Source organism: Panicum hallii, chromosome 5, assembly GCF_002211085.1.
Source record: "Panicum hallii strain FIL2 chromosome 5, PHallii_v3.1, whole genome shotgun sequence".
In the NCBI taxonomy this organism is placed as follows: Eukaryota; Viridiplantae; Streptophyta; class Magnoliopsida; order Poales; family Poaceae; genus Panicum; species Panicum hallii.
In genome coordinates, this window is record NC_038046.1 from 8,335,842 (window position 1) to 8,353,461 (window position 17,620).

The 17,620-nt window shown below is 42.1% G+C and overlaps 3 protein-coding genes and 1 long non-coding RNA gene across 6 annotated transcripts; 2 read left to right on the plus strand and 2 right to left on the minus strand.

The window, feature by feature from the left end:
* Nucleotides 1-464: 464 nt before the first annotated feature.
* On the plus strand, nucleotides 465-1,247 carry LOC112895889 (photosystem II reaction center W protein, chloroplastic-like). Its single transcript, XM_025963890.1, has 2 exons — nucleotides 465-625; nucleotides 730-1,247. Exons 1-2 carry the CDS (start codon nucleotides 571-573, stop codon nucleotides 1,050-1,052), a joined length of 378 nt encoding a protein of 125 aa, XP_025819675.1. The 5' UTR covers nucleotides 465-570; the 3' UTR covers nucleotides 1,053-1,247.
* A 347-nt stretch (nucleotides 1,248-1,594) lies between these two features.
* LOC112895888 (alpha-mannosidase I MNS4) lies at nucleotides 1,595-13,097 on the minus strand. 2 transcript variants are annotated; one of them, XM_025963889.1, is made up of 17 exons: nucleotides 12,838-13,087; nucleotides 11,887-12,006; nucleotides 11,697-11,789; nucleotides 10,181-10,267; nucleotides 9,623-9,713; nucleotides 9,078-9,133; nucleotides 8,595-8,667; nucleotides 7,941-8,050; nucleotides 7,558-7,608; nucleotides 6,828-6,916; nucleotides 6,219-6,300; nucleotides 6,020-6,133; nucleotides 4,884-4,963; nucleotides 4,017-4,152; nucleotides 3,254-3,324; nucleotides 2,934-3,168; nucleotides 1,595-2,395 (listed from the first exon to the last, which is right to left on the minus strand). In XM_025963889.1, the coding sequence occupies exons 1-17, from the start codon at nucleotides 12,976-12,978 to the stop codon at nucleotides 2,006-2,008; spliced, it is 2,019 nt and encodes a 672-aa protein (XP_025819674.1). In that variant the 5' UTR covers nucleotides 12,979-13,087; the 3' UTR covers nucleotides 1,595-2,005. The 2 variants fall into 2 exon arrangements, 1 of the variants encoding a protein (XP_025819674.1); XR_003229290.1 differs by lacking the exon at nucleotides 1,595-2,395 and having other exon boundaries at nucleotides 3,044-3,168; nucleotides 4,865-4,963; nucleotides 12,838-13,097.
* Nucleotides 13,098-14,199: 1,102 nt separating this feature from the next.
* LOC112895887 lies at nucleotides 14,200-17,294 on the minus strand. Its single transcript, XM_025963888.1, has 5 exons — nucleotides 17,256-17,294; nucleotides 17,080-17,153; nucleotides 16,904-16,990; nucleotides 16,625-16,828; nucleotides 14,200-16,222 (listed from the first exon to the last, which is right to left on the minus strand). The coding sequence occupies exons 2-5, from the start codon at nucleotides 17,108-17,110 to the stop codon at nucleotides 14,325-14,327; spliced, it is 2,220 nt and encodes a 739-aa protein (XP_025819673.1). The 5' UTR covers nucleotides 17,111-17,153; nucleotides 17,256-17,294; the 3' UTR covers nucleotides 14,200-14,324.
* On the plus strand, nucleotides 14,714-17,620 carry LOC112895890. 2 transcript variants are annotated; one of them, XR_003229292.1, is made up of 3 exons: nucleotides 14,714-14,868; nucleotides 16,527-17,029; nucleotides 17,138-17,620. It is a non-coding gene; the product is annotated as an uncharacterized LOC112895890 (long non-coding RNA). The 2 variants fall into 2 exon arrangements; XR_003229291.1 differs by having other exon boundaries at nucleotides 16,527-17,620.

The following is a 17,620-nucleotide window of genomic DNA, read 5'->3' on the forward strand; positions in this document are numbered from 1 at the left end:
AATCTAGCAACTGTGGAGTTTAAACACTTTGGCCAATCTCCAAATCCAAAAACAACCCGCCAGCCAGCCTCAAGTTCTGCTAACATCTCCCTTAAGTGCCTGTTTGGAGGAGTTAAAATTAAATGCTAAACTTTAACACATATTAGCAATCATATCTATATTAAAATTTTTAAGTCCTAGCTAAAGTTTAACGCACCCCATTAGCACTTATATTTGCTAAAGTTTAGCACTTTCACTCATCAACGCTTTGATACAGACAAAACCTTAAAAATTCCTAACCAGCACGCAGTCACCACCCGACATGGGAGAAATCGATGGGTCCAGTACTCCAGTTGGCTCCTGCCGATTGGCCTCGAGCGGATAGGCCACGGGTGCAAGGATAGCCAATCCTGTGCCTCACCCAATCCCGGCGGCGGCAGGCGATTTGCAGCCACATCGGCTCGCGATAATTTCGTGTATATACCGCCTTAAAAGGAAAACGCCGGCGACTAGCGCACGCGAACCACGAACACCACACTCTCCAGCACCCGGCAGAGCAAGCGGCCAGCGAGAGATCCAGAGGCAGCAGGCATGGCCACCGTCAGCGCCGCCGCGGCGACCACCGTCGTTGCCCGCGCCGCCCAAGGTACGGTTTGGTGGGTTGGTCATCTTTGTCTTCTCACGCTTGCGTCCGTGCATCTTGCAAGCTAGCTAGCTCATCACGGCTCACTCGCCGCTGTCCGCGCGCAGGGCTGCCGCAGCTGAGGGCGAGGAGCGAGAGGGTGCGGTGCAGCTACTCCAGGGACGCCAGGAGCGCGGCGGCCGCCGTGAGCGCCCGGGGCGCCGGCGCGTCGCTGCTGGCCGCGGCGGGCGCGGTGACCGCGTCGGCGGGGCCGGCGCTGGCGCTCGTGGACGAGAGGATGTCGACGGAGGGCACCGGGCTGAGCCTGGGGCTCAGCAACAACCTGCTGGGGTGGATCCTCCTGGGGGTCTTCGGCCTCATCTGGTCGCTCTACACCGTCTACACCTCCGACCTCGACGAGGACGAGGAGTCCGGCGGCCTCTCGCTCTAGATCCTTCCTGTCCATCCTCTGCTCCTGCTGCTGTTGATCCGGATGTAAACATGGCGGTGGATGGTCACCGGTGTAATCTGGACATGGCTATTTGTATCTAAGCTTCGCTTTTGCGAGATGTTAGCGGCCGGATGAAGTGATGATATGTTGATCCGTGGAGATTACGCGCGTACAGCGACTTCGCGAGAAAACTATGATGTTCTGTGTGAGTTTGTGCTTCCAGTAGAGCTCTTGCTGTTTAGAGGAGACAAATCTCGTTGCAAGCTCCTGATCAACCTGGGCCAAACATTCATCTCCCTCCATGGCCACGCTCTACTTCATCGACACAATGACACAACCCACTTCCTCCACGGTGGCGCCTCCATTCCCACAGGCCAGTCCACCGCCGTGGCCGACACCAAGTCTACAGTCCATGTCCTCCACACATATTAACAGCATGTTAGCTTCAGCGCCTCGATTTCTAATCTAAAACCAAGGAAAGTAGAAGGGGGATTGTGAGAGAATAGGAGAGAGAAGATGGGGGATTGAATGAGACTAAATGGTAGTGTCTAAGTGGGAATTGCCCTAATAATCTGGCTACAATAAAGCCCATCATGTATGCACTTCTGTTCGTATACTTCTGTTATACAAAACTTTACATTTACTATTGATCAAAAGAACCTATGCAACCAATACACAGAAAGAACAAATTGGTGAATGCTCACCCTATGTTATCATACTATAGAAAAAACATTTCTGAAAGTAAATATCGATTCCGGAGGTTGCAGGTCACTGTCCCCGACGCAACAATGGCCTCATGACCTCACCAGCTCATCTCAACTAGTTAAGGGGCCAGATACTGCCGCATCGACCAGGCTCAATATGCTTGCTTACTAATTCTGCACTGGGCGAGCTTGGACCCTGAATGTTCCGCAGGTAAGTGACAAAAATCTGTTCCCTATGTGAACTTAAGGTCAGCTGATATCTTCATTCGACTTCAAATTCTGAGCAATATCTTCATCTTCCGACTGTTTGGAAGAGCGCCCAGTGTCCTCGGTAAGTTCTTCAGTGTTCACTCCGAGTGAGCCGTCAGTATTATCATGGCTTATAGAATCAGAATCAGCAGTTACCACAATATCTGCATGATCTCCACTTCCAGACCACCTCCTCAAAGCCTCATCCGGTTGGCTTGCAACTGGGTGAGAGATCAGTATAATGTTACTTGATTGGGCTTGGACGCTAGATGCTACTGCAGGTTCACCATGATGCTCATGACTTTCAGAAGTCTGCTCTATCACGTTACCCTCTTCATCAGAATACGATATCCCAAGTTTCTGTGCATGAGTCAATCCTGGACAAACTCCCTAACAAAAAGGATACGATAAGGCTGAAGAAAAGAAAAATAAAACATAATTTAATGGACAAAACATACAAATATAGAAACACACTCTGAATTTTGTGCAGTATTTACAGTATTAGATCTAAGTGATGAAAACATAGAAGATCCTCTTAGCAGGACTGGCATTCATATAGAACAAAACCAGAAAAAATATGATTGTTCTTGTTTATATGTAACAAAATAACAAATGCACTAGATTGCTCCTTGCTGTCATATCATATTCATCTCTCCCTAACTCCAATTAATTAATAACTACTAATCATAGGATGCCATATACACCAGATTCAGACAGAAAGCAAGCTACATACTCATATATTAGTCTCTTCCTAACTCCAACTAATTAATAGCTGCTAACTGTAGGATGCCATAGACACTGTTCTATGTCCCATGGAACCTATCACTAGACTCTTTAAACAGCTACAATCCACTATTGTCCCGTTTCCTACCAACAAGGCACAGCACTGACCCATAAAAATTGTTTATCAGGAACACATTAGAGTTACCTTGATGTAACTGCTTGTTGCAAACATGTTGGATGCTGAATAGTGACCGGAAGGGGTTTGGATATCATCTAACTGAGTATAGTTTGGTTTTTTATGCTTAGTAGAACTAGCACTTGTACCATATCCACGGTTTGCACTGCCATTACAGAATGCTCCAAAGTACGAACAATGCTCATCTACCAAGGCTATCTCACGAGTAACAGGTAGCAAATGACCTTCTGTACTAAATATGTACCTGCCGAGCCAATGATACACTGTAAGTATGAATGTTAAGTCTGAATAAACAGTTGAATTTACTGAATCCATTGTATCATACTTACTTATACGGACCATTTTCAACAATGTTATCAGGGCCAGCAGCTAAATCAAAAAGAAGCCAGAGATATTTGACCTGGTATGTGCTCGTAGTTAGATTTCAACAGAAGAGGACAGATCTTGAACTGGAAACAAATCAAGGACTTCTTTCATGGCAATCATATAAAAAAGCTCAGGCCTGGAGGAAGGAGATCACCCCCGGGTATTACAAGCAGAAGAATTTTCTCGCTGCAGGACCGAGAAAACACTGCAAAGGCCCCACCACACACAAGGATATCTGCCCAGGTGCAGCCAGGACACGCTTGCAGGCCACATATATCTCTGAGACCGTGGACACTGGAACAGCAGGGGCAAGGGATGTTTTTTTTACCCAGCCCTGAAATTTGTTCCCACGGTAATCAAACCCAGGCTGCTGGGGTGCCAGTAAAGCACTGCAACCACTAGGCTGTAGGACTGTTCACTCATGATAATCGTATATTTATGCACCTTACTGTAAAACGGCAAACGTAGGTCTATGTTACAATTATGTAAACCTAGATATATTTTTGTACTAAGTAGAGCTTAGTAACAACTTAAATTGTCATCTGACGTCTTCATGCAAAATGCTAAGGCTAATACAACTGCCATTCTGTTAAAATATAATCTAATAGATCCTGAGTTCCTCACTGGATGTTCCACACACTCCCTCAGCCAGAAACATCGTAGGCATACCAGCATCATATCAGCAAAGGAAAAATCAGCAGCAGCATTTGCTGTAGAGATGCTCACCGTTTCTGCAAGGAAAAAACTCTCCATGTGGTCATCCTGCTTGTGGGTTTCCACATCTGATATGTGGCAGTAGCCGCAAGGGCATCTAGCACCATATTGAAGGCTTGCTAATATGTCCCTTCCAACATCAATGTATCTGCAATAATATAAAGATAAAACATTAAAGCTAGGGCATATTATTGAATGAAATTAGTATCAGATCCTGATGGTGACAGTTAAAAGTGTTGGATCCTGCATCCTTTTCATAATAATGACTCGATATTTTGGGTCTCTAGGTGAAAATCAAATGGACCAGACACCAATACTACTAAACAAATCACACAAGGAATTTTCAGTTTACAAGAATTGACTGAAGCAACTGTCACATGAACTAGAAATGCAAGTGCTGTGACATTAATCAACATGTGCTTAGATTGCACATGACTTTGGACACAATCGCATAGCAGGCATACCTTGGGTAATCACAATTGCAGGACTACCTTGGGTTAGTACTTAGTACAAGTAGGATATATCATATAAGTAGACAATGACAAATTAAATTTATCACCGAATGGTTTGGGCAAACTTGACCAGGTTTGAAGAAACAACCTAAACAGAATATATCAAAAATGGTGAATCTTGCACTGAAAATTCAACTGTGGACATTGGGTTGAATGCATGATTCTGTGCACTTTACCCCCTTCCCGACATGAAAACAGATACTGCTAGGTCTTCTTTGAGAAATTACACCAGAGGTCCCCAAGCAATCACCACACTCCAAAAGCAACTCTACTTTTCTTTCTACCAATAAGGGCAATTGCAACTAAAACAATGAATTGCTTATACAACAAAATAAATTCTATCTTCACCTTGTAAAGAAAGACACACCTATAATCTCTGGTAGCCTTGAACAACCAATATGTGCTTTCAATCAACTCTGGCCGTAGAGGGTAGCTGCGTTGTCCATTCTATGAAACGTTGGAAACAGCAATGTCAGTGCAAGTATAAATTGTTAACCATATCAAGGCCCATATATTGTAGGCCCATATGGCCCATGAGGACTAAATATAGATCTCTCATCCCTAAGAGACAATCATCTTCCCAAATCCCCAAGGTTAGTAACATGGTATCACAGCCATGGATTAGGGTTAGAGCTAATAAAGTTTTTTAGCCTACCCACGATCCCATCCGGCACATCACCATTTTTTTTCTTCCCGTCACGAAACCGTTCGTGGTTGCCCGCGCCGTCCGCACCGGCCGTCGCGCCTCTGTCCGCGCAGGCCGTCGCACCCCTGTCCATGTCCGCGCCGTCCGCGCGTGCGCCCGCGTGGCCGTCCGCGCGTCGCCAGCGGCCATCCGCCCGTCCGCGGATCTGTAGCGCCCCTGTCCGCGCAGTCCGCGCGTGGGCCTGCGCGGCCGTCCGCTCGTCGACAGCCGCCGTCCGCCCATCCGTGGATCCGCCTGTCGCGGCCGTCCTGTACTCCTACCCACCGCTGCGTCGTCACCCTGTTCGTGGTGCAGCCTGTCACCACTAAGCAGTGCAAGCGGCCAGACTTCCCCACGTTCTCCGCGCTGATTCTTCTGTCTGCTACGGACTGCTTCATCAGGCCACCATCGGTTTTCTCTCCCTCATCTGCTCTGTTGGCCGCAAACTCAATGCTTCAGATCCTCCGCTTACACCTTGAGTTTGAAGGGGGGTGTTAACCATATCAAGGCCCATATATTGTAGGTCCATATGGCCCATGAGGACTATATATAGATCTCTCATCCCTAAGAGACAATCACCTTCCCAAATCCCCAAGGTTAGTAGCATAAATAAGTCAGTGTTTTTTGCTGTTCAACTTTAGTGCCCCCAGCTATCACAGGCCAACATGAAACAAATCAACCCTTCAAGGAATTCATGCAATTTTGCTACAACCCTTTTTCTGTATTTAGGTATAACATGAGAGTTTGAGGTTGATAGCTCAAAGTTCAAAAGTGAGTGAATCTTGCCTAAAGGTTTGGAACAAAATTTGTTTCATTACCTGGACAGCCAATGTAGCAAGATTAAAACCTTCAGGGGTGAAACCATACTTTTTCCAGACGCTGAAGAAGGCATCATGTGTTCGAATAGCAGGATCAACATCTCCGGCTAAAACCTTAAATCTAAGCAGCATAAGCAATGGTCTAGAATATGTGCAACAGAGCCACAACAAATATTTCTAGAATATAAGTAACCCAAACCTGAAGTCCTGGCCAGAATGCCTGCAGGCTATTGAATAGTGGCCAAACAGTAGCACCAGAATTCATATTTACCTCCACATACCTGGAATGGAATTTTCAACATTGGTTTGAAAAAAAAATTGAAAGAGGAGTACCCCAAACTTCTTAAGGAACATGCAGACCTGAACTATCTGATAATCACCAAGGACTAAACAAACATAATCACATATATGTAGCTACACGTTTTTCTGCTAGAGATACTAAATACTCCCCTTTTTCAAAAAATGTAAGGTGGCAGTTTGACCAACACGGTCTTCAAAGCCATACTTTGACCATTATTATATTTTTATATTACATTGCTCACAACCACAAGCTTCATATCATATGAAGTACTTTCAAATGTAAATCCAACAGTACCCGATTTTTGTCCTATAGTTTACAAATGTTTAGTCAACGATTAAAGAAGGTAGAATCTTTATATACATGCATGCCTTACAAAACAAAAGGGAGGACTAAAAATTAATTCGTTTCATATTAGATTGCTCATGAGTCATGAATATAACCAGGATTGCTTTCCAACTTCTAAATAAGGAAAGGTCAACTGTAATGAATAGGAACTAGGATTTTTACCAAGGATCATGATGGAGATAGTGCATAGCAGCCTTGTAAGCCTCCTGAAATATATACAGGTACTCTTCATCTCCAAACAATAAATATGCCTGTTCAATGTTGACACACAAAGTTAAATGTTAAAATGCGTGATAGTGGAAGAAGAGGAAGAATGAACCAGCTAGTTGATGAGCCTACTTTTGTCCTCCTCTAGCAAAGAATATAGATTAACGACAATTTCGATAATCTATTCTGGGAGTTGTTGAGACTAGATTTTGTTGGGGTCCTTAAACTTGCGTGCTATGTTCAAATAAGTTAGGAACCTGAGAATCATGCGTTTATAGCAATGAAGTTGCTTAGGGCACACTGGGCTTCCTGGAGTTGTATTGAATTGTTCTTTAAAGTTCGGCAACACACCAGCCCATCTTCTGTGCTGCATCAGGACCAAAATGGTCCTTACAGTTACGGTTCAGTGTTTGCATTTAGAACACAAGCACTTCCGCTCACAAATGCTTGCCTCCAGGCTTAAGCAAAAACAAAAGAAGCTCACAGGCTCATGAACTACTTGAGCATACCGCACAAGTTTGAAGAACATTTAGTCTTAACTCATTATGACATGATCATATGGTGTACCTTGAATACTTTGCATATGTAAAGCTTTTGTTTAAAAAATAAAGGAAAATGTGATTCCAGGTACTGGAATGAATAAATATGAACACCAAGAATAATAAAAGGTGGTAGCCTTCCTTGCCTTTAGAAGATATTCATAGAAAGAATCAATGCTTGTGCCAATTCCGGCATCCTGAAATGAGGAAAACATCATTAGCATGGTGAATCAACTTAAAGAATTAAGCATTGCAGAAAAGAATTAATATATTTATGTATCATGCAATGACAATGACATTAATAAAATCGGGACGTATTTGATACCATAACAAAATGAACATATATCTATGGGGTTATCAGTTACACGTCAACTTAATAAACAGAACTAGCAGGTAATTATCTCGACATGATATTTATTGCTGATAGTAAGCTGCATAGCTCCCCAGGTGCAATGAAATACACGGAGTTATTAACAAGAAAATGCTAGCAGTTGCTTTAAAACTATCAACTGAGAGGACAAAAGCAGACCTTCTGTGTCCATTCACCAGTAAAGACATTTATATGGGCACCAACAAGGTTGAGTTTTGATCTGCGTGACCATATTCCACGCACTGAATTTTTTGTAACTCGCTCAAAAACTGCAACCAGAGAAGTAGCAAGCTTAAAAAAAATATGGTATAACAGATTAATAATGAGTACCAAAATCACTGTTCAGAGGCCCAAAAACACTTGTAGAGCTAAAGAAATATGATAGATGACGCGTGAGATGAACAGACCAAGATGCATAACCAGTGCATTATGTTCAGCATGGTAACCTACTTTCAGTTTGTAAAGTTTGTTTGGTATGCATTATTGTGTTCTAAACATCTAACACAGTATTCCGAACACAGATATACATTCTCTAATAATGACATTGTTTAAGTCTACATTGACACAAAACCATTGCTAATTAGCAGTCAGCATAGACTTTAGAACTATTCAAATAGGACAATCAAAAAGCATACCACTCAGGGTTAGGGGATGCTTGAATAGTTTGCATAAAATATACCCTACATACTTAATGGCCAACATAATAAACCACCAAAAAAGAAAGTAGTCCTAGATTCCTTGTACAAGACATCACAGCCATGTAGAAAATGTGCAATATAATATATCAGGGCACTCATCAAAACAGTCACTTACCAGTATTATTAGTTAAGCGACTCAATATGCCAAATTCCAGTGTCAAAGTACCACCACCAGCAGTTGATGTTATCTGGAGTAACACGCAGAGTGTCAGCCTGTCAGCAGTGAAATTTCAATACTGTTTATGTCCATTCGAGGACAAATGGAAAACTAGACAAGGTTGACAGGCTGGTATTTGTTATGGAAAAAATGAATGGAAATTAAAATGTGAGATAGATGTTTCAAAATCCAGTTGTATGTCCTTATAGTGGTTTCAGCACTGGGTAGCCTGGCGCAGTGGTAGTCTCCCTCCACTAAGCCTCCTTGCAAAATAAGTAAGAGTAAGGCTGCCTAGAAATTCCCTTACCCAGGTACCCCCTTCATGTTTTTTTAGTGGTTCCAAAATCAATATTCAAGGTTAAACATCATTAGTAGGTGTGCAGAACTGTTTATGTTTGCCAAGCTCTACAACCAACAAAATGGAGAAAGAAAGAAGCTTGCCTTGCTTTCATTTTCATCAACTCCATACTTTAAATTAATAGATCCAAATGGAATACCTGCGAAGGAAAGAACACTAGTTAGGAAATGGTTCAGGTGTGAGAAGGTTTCAATATAAATGGTAACTTCTATAATTTGCATTTTGCAAACCACCTTTCCCAGATAACCCTTGTCTCCAACAATTGCATTCATTGAAGCAGTGAAGTAACAATCAGATTAACTACTGAGAATATGAAACAACTACATAACTATTTGGCACCATTTTTCAGTCTGCAAACTTGGACAGAGACCAGTTAATATGACGATCCCGAAGTTCTTTCCATCACTAAACAATGTTCACCGTATATTTCTGTCTTCATTATAAAGGAGCTAATGGTGGTGTGTATGAGATTTGGTGTGTATCGCCATGATGGAAAAGGGTTAAATTAAGTGACAATCCCAACCAGTGGAAACGGTCCTTTTACAACAAAAATCATTAAAAAAGAGGACATCAAATGTTTGATTCCATTCATTCCAGGAAGATTATAATAATAGAAAAGGTAATGAACCTGTAGGAGTGTCAAATGCGGGCAACAACCTCTGAGCTAAGTCAGCCGCTAAATGAAGTAGCTGATCATCGTAAGATTGGATTCTCAAACCCTATCCATGAGAAGCAACAATTAGTATTGGACCACCTGAACCATAACAAACTTCAAAAATCTATCTGGCCAAGAAGCATTCTTAATACAGAGGAATATTTAATCTGGATTGAAAACAAGAAGCAAAAAAATTAAATTCACAGTATTTTTTGGCTTTCACCTTTACATGCATTATGCTAATTTTATTGCATAAAAATAATAACTATGAAATCTTCTCAAGGCTTAGGTATGAGTAAAACACGAAGGATAGATTGCGTATGAATCGTGGGTTGTATTGCATTGAGCCTCGAGGGCGAATATATAGGGGTACAAGATTTAGAGGGCAAGAAGCCTCCCCGAGATATTTCCTATACTACCAAAAATACTCTAACAATGAGTAATGCACTCAGTGAATAGAAACTAGCAGGAAATCAGTTGAAGAGATTAAGGGCAAAGGAAAAAAGAATACAAAGGATAAAACAGACATACAGTGGCATAATCACTGGCAATCAGGTGAGCTGATAACAGACCCCCAAGGATACGTATGTTGGTTTCAAAAACAGAGACTGTTTTATTCTGCATACACGGCAAGGAAACATGATTATTCAAACGGCATATACTGTAAAAAAAAATCTGGTGTTAATAGGTTGCTAAATGTTGTAGCCAAAAGCTGGCATTCTGTCCTATATACTTGACCTTTAAACAAGTAAAATAGCTACATTGCACAGAAGTAGAAATACCATAAACAATGGAATATTTACACAAATATTAAAGTATGCTTGGTACTAGAAGTTTCGATACAGCAGAAAAACCACATGAAATTGGAATTAACAAAACAATCTTGAAAATATCGGATGCAATGGTACTATAATTTTGTCAACACATACAGAGCAATTTCATATAAATGCATTAGCAGCTAGAGTGATAATCTTGCAAGAATACAGTTTGGTAATTAGTGCAGAGCTTCCAAAATGAAAAATTTAACATTGCAACAAATGTGCACTATTACGCTACTGTGTTCTACATTGCCAAAAATAATTCTTTAGAGCAAGCCATCCCAATTTAGCATTTCATTCATCCAACAGTCTGTGAGTTCTTAAATGCAAGGTTATAAACCGTCCAGTCTATAGGAGATACTTGTCCTTGAACATCTATAGGAGATACTGAAGACGACCTGAAGTACTTTCTATCAGATGAGAGAATTGAGGTAGTATTTGGCTAAAAATCGCAACAATAGAGTAAGCACAGTTGCAATGGTTTTAATACGGGACCTTCTACTTATGACATGCCTAATTTTTTTTTGTATTTTTAGGTGACCATTGGATCCAGATTGGACACACGTTGTTTGTCTTCAACCTCCGGCCTCTGGCTTCAGCTACCGACGAGACGAACTGACCACCGCGTCCAGCACCTTTGCCCCCGCGGCACTAACCTCCCTCCGCCTCGCGCCCCCACTCAGTCCCTGACCCACCACAGCTCCACTGCCCACGGCCAGCATCGCCACCAGCCGCCTTGCCCTACACCCCAGCGACCACCACCTCCACCAACGGACCACACCAACGGAGAGCCCCCACCCCCAAACCCCAACAGCCCCCTACCCATAATCCAAGCAGAGCAGCAACTGCTCGTCGCCTGAAATCTTTCGAAAATTCAGGCGGCTGTATTTTAGGAGTTGTGTTTTAATATACATAAATTTGGAAACGAGGTTTCAATTCATTGTTTTGAATCATATTTACATCACATGCTCACATAAGTAATGATTTTATCAGCTACCAATCAACAATCTTGCTGCCAATCAGAAACTAGCATAACCGCATTCTTTCTATTTAATGGATGCATAATTTTTAACTTAGCATCTATACTTTTCCGGATATGCAAACCCAAGAATCAACACTGTATTGGCATTACAACAAATAAAATAAAAATTACTTGATTATAGTGAATATTGGCTGAGATCTGTGGCTAGTACAACCAAATTTACTTAATGGTTCGCGTGTTTACTTACAATATCAAAGCGGACATTCTTACCAACCCACTCCACAGCAGCACCAAATTTCTCCTTATCACCCAGTAAAGCCAAGGTATCCAAAGAGTCGATCTGTTCAACAAAATAAATGTTCATGAATAATGACAGGTCCATGATGGTGATAGACGGTATGAAATATGCATGAATAACCAATTTCTTAGTTTCTTACTAGAGTAAGTGCATAACCACCAAGAGAGTCTTCACCTTGGCAACTTAAGGGTCGCAGTTCGTCGAGTGGGAAAGCATACTTCATGTACCCATCAAATGCATGATAGAACATATCTTTCACCTACATGAAAGATACCATTTTTTGAGCCAGTGTTTAAGCAAGTAAAACTTCCCATATAGTAGGGCCTCAACAACAAGGCTAGCTTGTCCTTATGCAGTCCCAAAGCTCAGAAAGTCATTCTTGTTAGTATGAGTCAATCCAAGACAAGATCGCAGATATGATTGGTTGCCAAGTTAACACATGCTGCCATAAACGAGTGGATATGGAAGATTGATGTATAGCCGTATAGGTAATTCCCTGGAGAACTTGTCTCAGAGAACTGTACCAACCTCAGCTGCACTGCATGGAAATTGAGTTGTAGTTTGTGTTCAGCCCAGCCAACTCAGCTTCAAGCTCCATACAGAGTCTCTTCTATGGTTGCCTAAACTTAATTGCTAGGCCAGCCATTGTGACTCAGACATGTCACATCCAGTACTGATACACAGCAACTACCAGAAGTACTCAAGTAAAACTGAAGTAAAACATGTACAACCTCACGCCTACAGGCATAACCTATCGATCAAGTAGAACCATTCAAGACAATAGGTAAAATCCCCAGCTATAAGCATGAGCCGAAGCAAATGTGCACTAACAGAACAACAAAACTGCCATCTTAATCAGCTCTAATCAGGCATTAACAGGCCATCAATCTAAGCAAGCTGAACAATCTGCCGGCCCAATCACCCACCGAATCACAGAATCAGCTCGCGAAGCAAGCAGACTGCCACCTGCACCCTTGCAATCAAACACCACACCTCTCGCACCGCAAGCTTCGTGCGGAGCTACGGCCTACGGGACTAGCAATGGGTACAGGAGTTAGGAGCGGCGGATCTGGGGGGCGGCGAGTCGTACCTCGTCGCGGAGCCTGCGAGCCTCGGAGGGCGTGACGCCCTCGGCGACGGCAGCGCCGGGGAGAAGAGCGGCGGCAGCGAGGAGGGCGGTGGAGAGGCAGAGGAGCGGGAAGCCGCGTTGCCGCCGCCGCATCGGCTGCATCGTGTTCGTCTGTTCGAGCCTGGGGACGGGCTGGCCCGGGCGGGAGGAGGAATGTGTGTGAGAGAGAGGATAGGGACGCTGTGTCTTCTGGAAGACTGGAACTGCGGTACCGAACTGCCGATCGAGGTTAGTACAATACAAGTACAGCTGCACATCTCTCGAGCAGACTAGTATGCTTTTGATTCTCCTTGAAAGGGAAACTCTTTGAGTCTATCCTTTTTAAGAGAGTATTAGGTAATTATTCTGAACTGTGAAGTAAACATTTTGATTTACTAAACCTGCTTTTGATTATCGGGCTAAAACTAACATGTTCTAGATCGTGGAATAAGAAAAAGAAAGGTAAAGAAAATAAGGAGATAAGAGGGTTAAGCTGACCTTTTTTTTTGCAAGTAGGGTTAAGCTGATGTGGTATGAATATTCCACGTATATGTCTTATTCTAGGAGGAGAACTACTAAGCATCCATTCGATATTGAAATGCTATATATTATATGCAGTATATATATACAGGGTGCTCTCTCCATTTTAAATTATAGTTCGTTTTGACAAATTAAAATATATAAATTTTGATATGCATATAGACACAATGTATATCTAGACGTATAGCAAAATTTATATATATAGATCTGCCAAAATAACCTACAATTTTGAACATAATTTTGAACGGAAAGAGTATTAGTCCAGACAACTCTTCAGACCACTATTTACATGGTCCAAATCCATGGTGCTAAAAATCAGATGCCTGAAAAATCACAAAATCTCAGGCGATGCACGTGGAACGTAGATCTTCAATCCAATGGCTCCTGGTGTTCTTCTACCTCCAGGAGGCTCCGTTCATTTTCTTCTACAGACCAATATAGGACATGCTCGCCCCCGCCTCCCACCCTGATCCGTCCGTCCCCAGCGGCTTCCCGCCATCGAGCCCGCAGTCGCCGCCCCCGCCACGCGAAATCATCTTCAACGATGTCGTCGCTTCCGTGTGCCCCTGCATGTTACCCGCCCGCCGGTTGTCTCCCGACCACCCGCGCCAACGGCGCCTGCCTCCTCCGCCGGGCCAGCCTGCTCCCCCCGTTTCCCTCTAAGCCGGCATTAGATGCACCTCACCGGCCGCCTCCATGCCCAAAACGAACAGCAGCCCCATCCTGAACCCGTTGCCTGAAATCCCTATATTTCAGGCGACTGAAATTTAGGAGATGCGAGTACAAATTGTGATATCTCAAAAGTTGCATCTTGGGAACCACGGTATATTTTTCACTAGGCCAACTCAATCATCAAGCATGTAGCGCAAAACAGTTAACCAAACACCGAAGAATCAAGGAAATAAAAAACTCACACATGGAGCCATACATCAGTTCGTAGCAGTGGCACAACACATGCAACAGGTAAAAAGAGAGGATCTTGGCTTCTGCTTTTCATTGCTTTTTGGTGAACTAGCCATGAAAATACTCTTTGGGTTCGATTCTGGTTCCTTCAATGGAGACCACATACCAATTTTGCCTTCTGTCAGTAAGCTCTGAAATGGTTTCTTGTTTCTTGCAGAATGATTTGGTATTCTGAAGTCTCCTCCTGATGTTTCCCTGGGGCTTAACAGTGGACTCTTCTCAGATTCTTCCTTAGCTTCAGCTTTGAGTTGCATCACAGCAATGTCAGTCATGGGGATTTCCACGTCTACTTGGCTATGTTGTTTAGTAGAAGTGAAAAAACCTATATTTGGCGCTGCCTGAAGTAATGGTATCTCTTCACCGACTTCTCTCCCTGGAGTTGATGTCTGAAGAGGACATTGTTCCTCGGTAGCCAGGTCAATACTTTCTGTGACTTCTGCCTGATTGCATTCAGCAATAAAGCCAGTGGCTGCAGTGCTTGCTGTGACTTCCTTGTGGTTGGCTTCAAAGGTAAAATCTGATGTTCTAGTGTTCATACCTTCTTTCTCATGGTTGATACCATTAGTAGCGATTATGCCTACATTTGAACTGTTTCTCAACAACTGCACACAGTTGCTAAGAATTTCACCATTCTCAAGTTTCACAACTTCATATTCTTCAAGCAATATCCGCTGAGACTGGTCACCTTGTGAGCTGGTCATAGTTTCTTGTGTATCCCTTGTTATGTATATCTCCTTGTCAGTATCTTCTAGTAGTTGAAGAGGAGTTGATGGTGTGGTCGTAGGTAAATTGGGTGAGTCTCCTCCCTCATTCTCCACTACATGGGCATCAACATGGAGACCTAATTCCTCTGGAGTATTTACCTTATCTTCTTCTAAAATTTTCTTTACTGTCTCTTTATCAAATTCTATTATTCCATTTACTCCATTGACTTCTCTTTGTACCACTTCATTCACAATAAGATGACAATCTAATGAAGATGAGTGCAAGCCTGTAAAATCCTTTCCAGTAGCCTCAGCAATACTGATTAAGTCACCATCATATTCTTCAGGTTCCTTCTCTGCTGCAAAATTATCTTCTAGATTCCAAACTGCGACAGTTTTCTCAACATTTTGTTCATTTCTCAATTCTTGGTCATTAATAGCAGTTGGATTTCTTAAAGATGACTGACACTTTGCAACAACCTCACCATAGTAGAGATTATCACATGATGTACATTCTGTACCATCTTCATCCTGATCTCCCAATCCATGGATATGCTTAACATCCTTAAGTGCCTCATCACTTTCAATCATAAGCTTTGCTGTTGCAGTTTTACTGATTTCGCTGATTTCTTCCTCGTCATGTGGTATTTGTGTTTGTATATTGTCACTTTTGGATGTATCTATTTTTGTTCCATCTAATGGCTGCACATCTGGTGGAGGTCTAGGATTATCTTCTATAACAACTTCTTTGATCTCAGAGTCATCAGCATCAAGATAAGTGCTGACAAATGATTCTGTTGATGATGTAGTTTCTCCTTCCATTGCCACCTCTACTTTTGGCTTCTCAATGTATCCTTGCTCTAAGTTTTCAGTTGTATCTTCACCAGCTAGATTACCAACCATGGTTGCATTTTCATGACTGCTAATTTCTTCGTGATCTTCTTGTGAAGCTTCTATATTTTCCTGTAATAGTGATTTGTAGTTGCTTTCGATATTTTCTTCACTTGTATCTCTAGTCCCATGCATAAGTTGTTTGGTTTTTTCACTAGAGATTGAGCTGTCCTTGTTGTTTGCTGCATCTTCAATAGTGGTGCTGACAAGAGCAGTTATTTCAGTAGAAAATACAGTTGTTTCAGTTGCTTCTTTTCTCAATGGTTTATCTGCATCAAATTGCTTGTTTTTGTTAAGAGAATTCAGACATACAGGGAAACTAAAAGCAGTAATTGTTCTTTTATTTTAGTGAATAGTCATCAATTTATATTCTGAAGTTTATCCATTAAAGCATAGTTGTTTGTTGAAGATGACATATTAAGGGGCATAGCTGCCTAATGGGAGCATATTTGTATTATTTTGGAATATCTGTATTTATCTTGCTATTTTTCATTCTCTTTTTGGGGGGCTATTTTCATTCTTACCACTGACATTATGACATTTCTATGATTGCCATGCTTCTTCACTAATTAGGGAAGGGGGAGAACTTTTCTGAAGTAAAGCAAATAAATAAAAATAATATGGCAAAGTTACCAAGCTAGCTAGAAGCTGAATTGGAGAACTGAACTAACCTTTTGGTAAGTTACTACTATGATCATCTTCTTGTGTTGATGCAATATCCTGAATTGAGCCCCTGTCCTTCTCATCTAAGGCTACAATCTTATCTGATGAACTATTTTGATACGAGGCCACCTGCTTATCTTCAGCATTGGTAGTGATGGGGTCCTTTGAGGACTTTGACAAGTTGACATCCTCAGTGCCATGCTTCTCATTATCTGGCATACACAAGCAGATCAGCGAAAATTCATTATACTGAATTTTTTGCCTAAATTAGTACACCATAACCATACTTGTTTCACTGTTCGTGCTGTTGAGCGCAGGTGAACCATGTGGAGGCTCAATGGTTTTGTCGACTCTGTTAGCGGTCTCTTCTGATACTAAATTTCGAAAAGAAGATAATTTGTGAAATACTGAAAGTCTGAAACCTCATTGGTAGATAGCAGATAGTATTCAGCAAAATTCATACCTTGTTGTCCAGTGACGTTGTTGTTTCCCATGATCTCACTGCCTACTGCACTTCGCAGCTCAAGTTCTGAAATACTATGAGCAATCAGAACAGCATTTTAGTTAGCTCAAGCCCAACCTGGAACAAAAATTATCGGATATGAAAGACAAGGGGATGTGCAAGCGAACACCACAGACCACGATGGATTGATGGCAGACACTTCAAGACTAGCTAGAAAGAGCACAAGAAGACAGCATATTGTTGTCTGTGAGCCTTGTAGTATTTGTAGTGCACGGAGCTCATTATAAGAAACACTAGCTTTGTGGGTCACTATTTCCTCTTGTTTTTTTTTTTGAAAAGTTAACTAAAGTAAAGCTGGTGATCTGATTGAATTATGACCATATCATTCATCAACATGACTCAGTTTGTTTAAAATAGGGTCTACTGAAATTCAGCAGGAAAGCTGAACCCTTTAATCACAAAGGATTAGTAATATTGGGGGCATGATTTAACAGGATGGTTGTATGCTTTTTGCTGAACTAAGGATATGTTTATTTGCTTA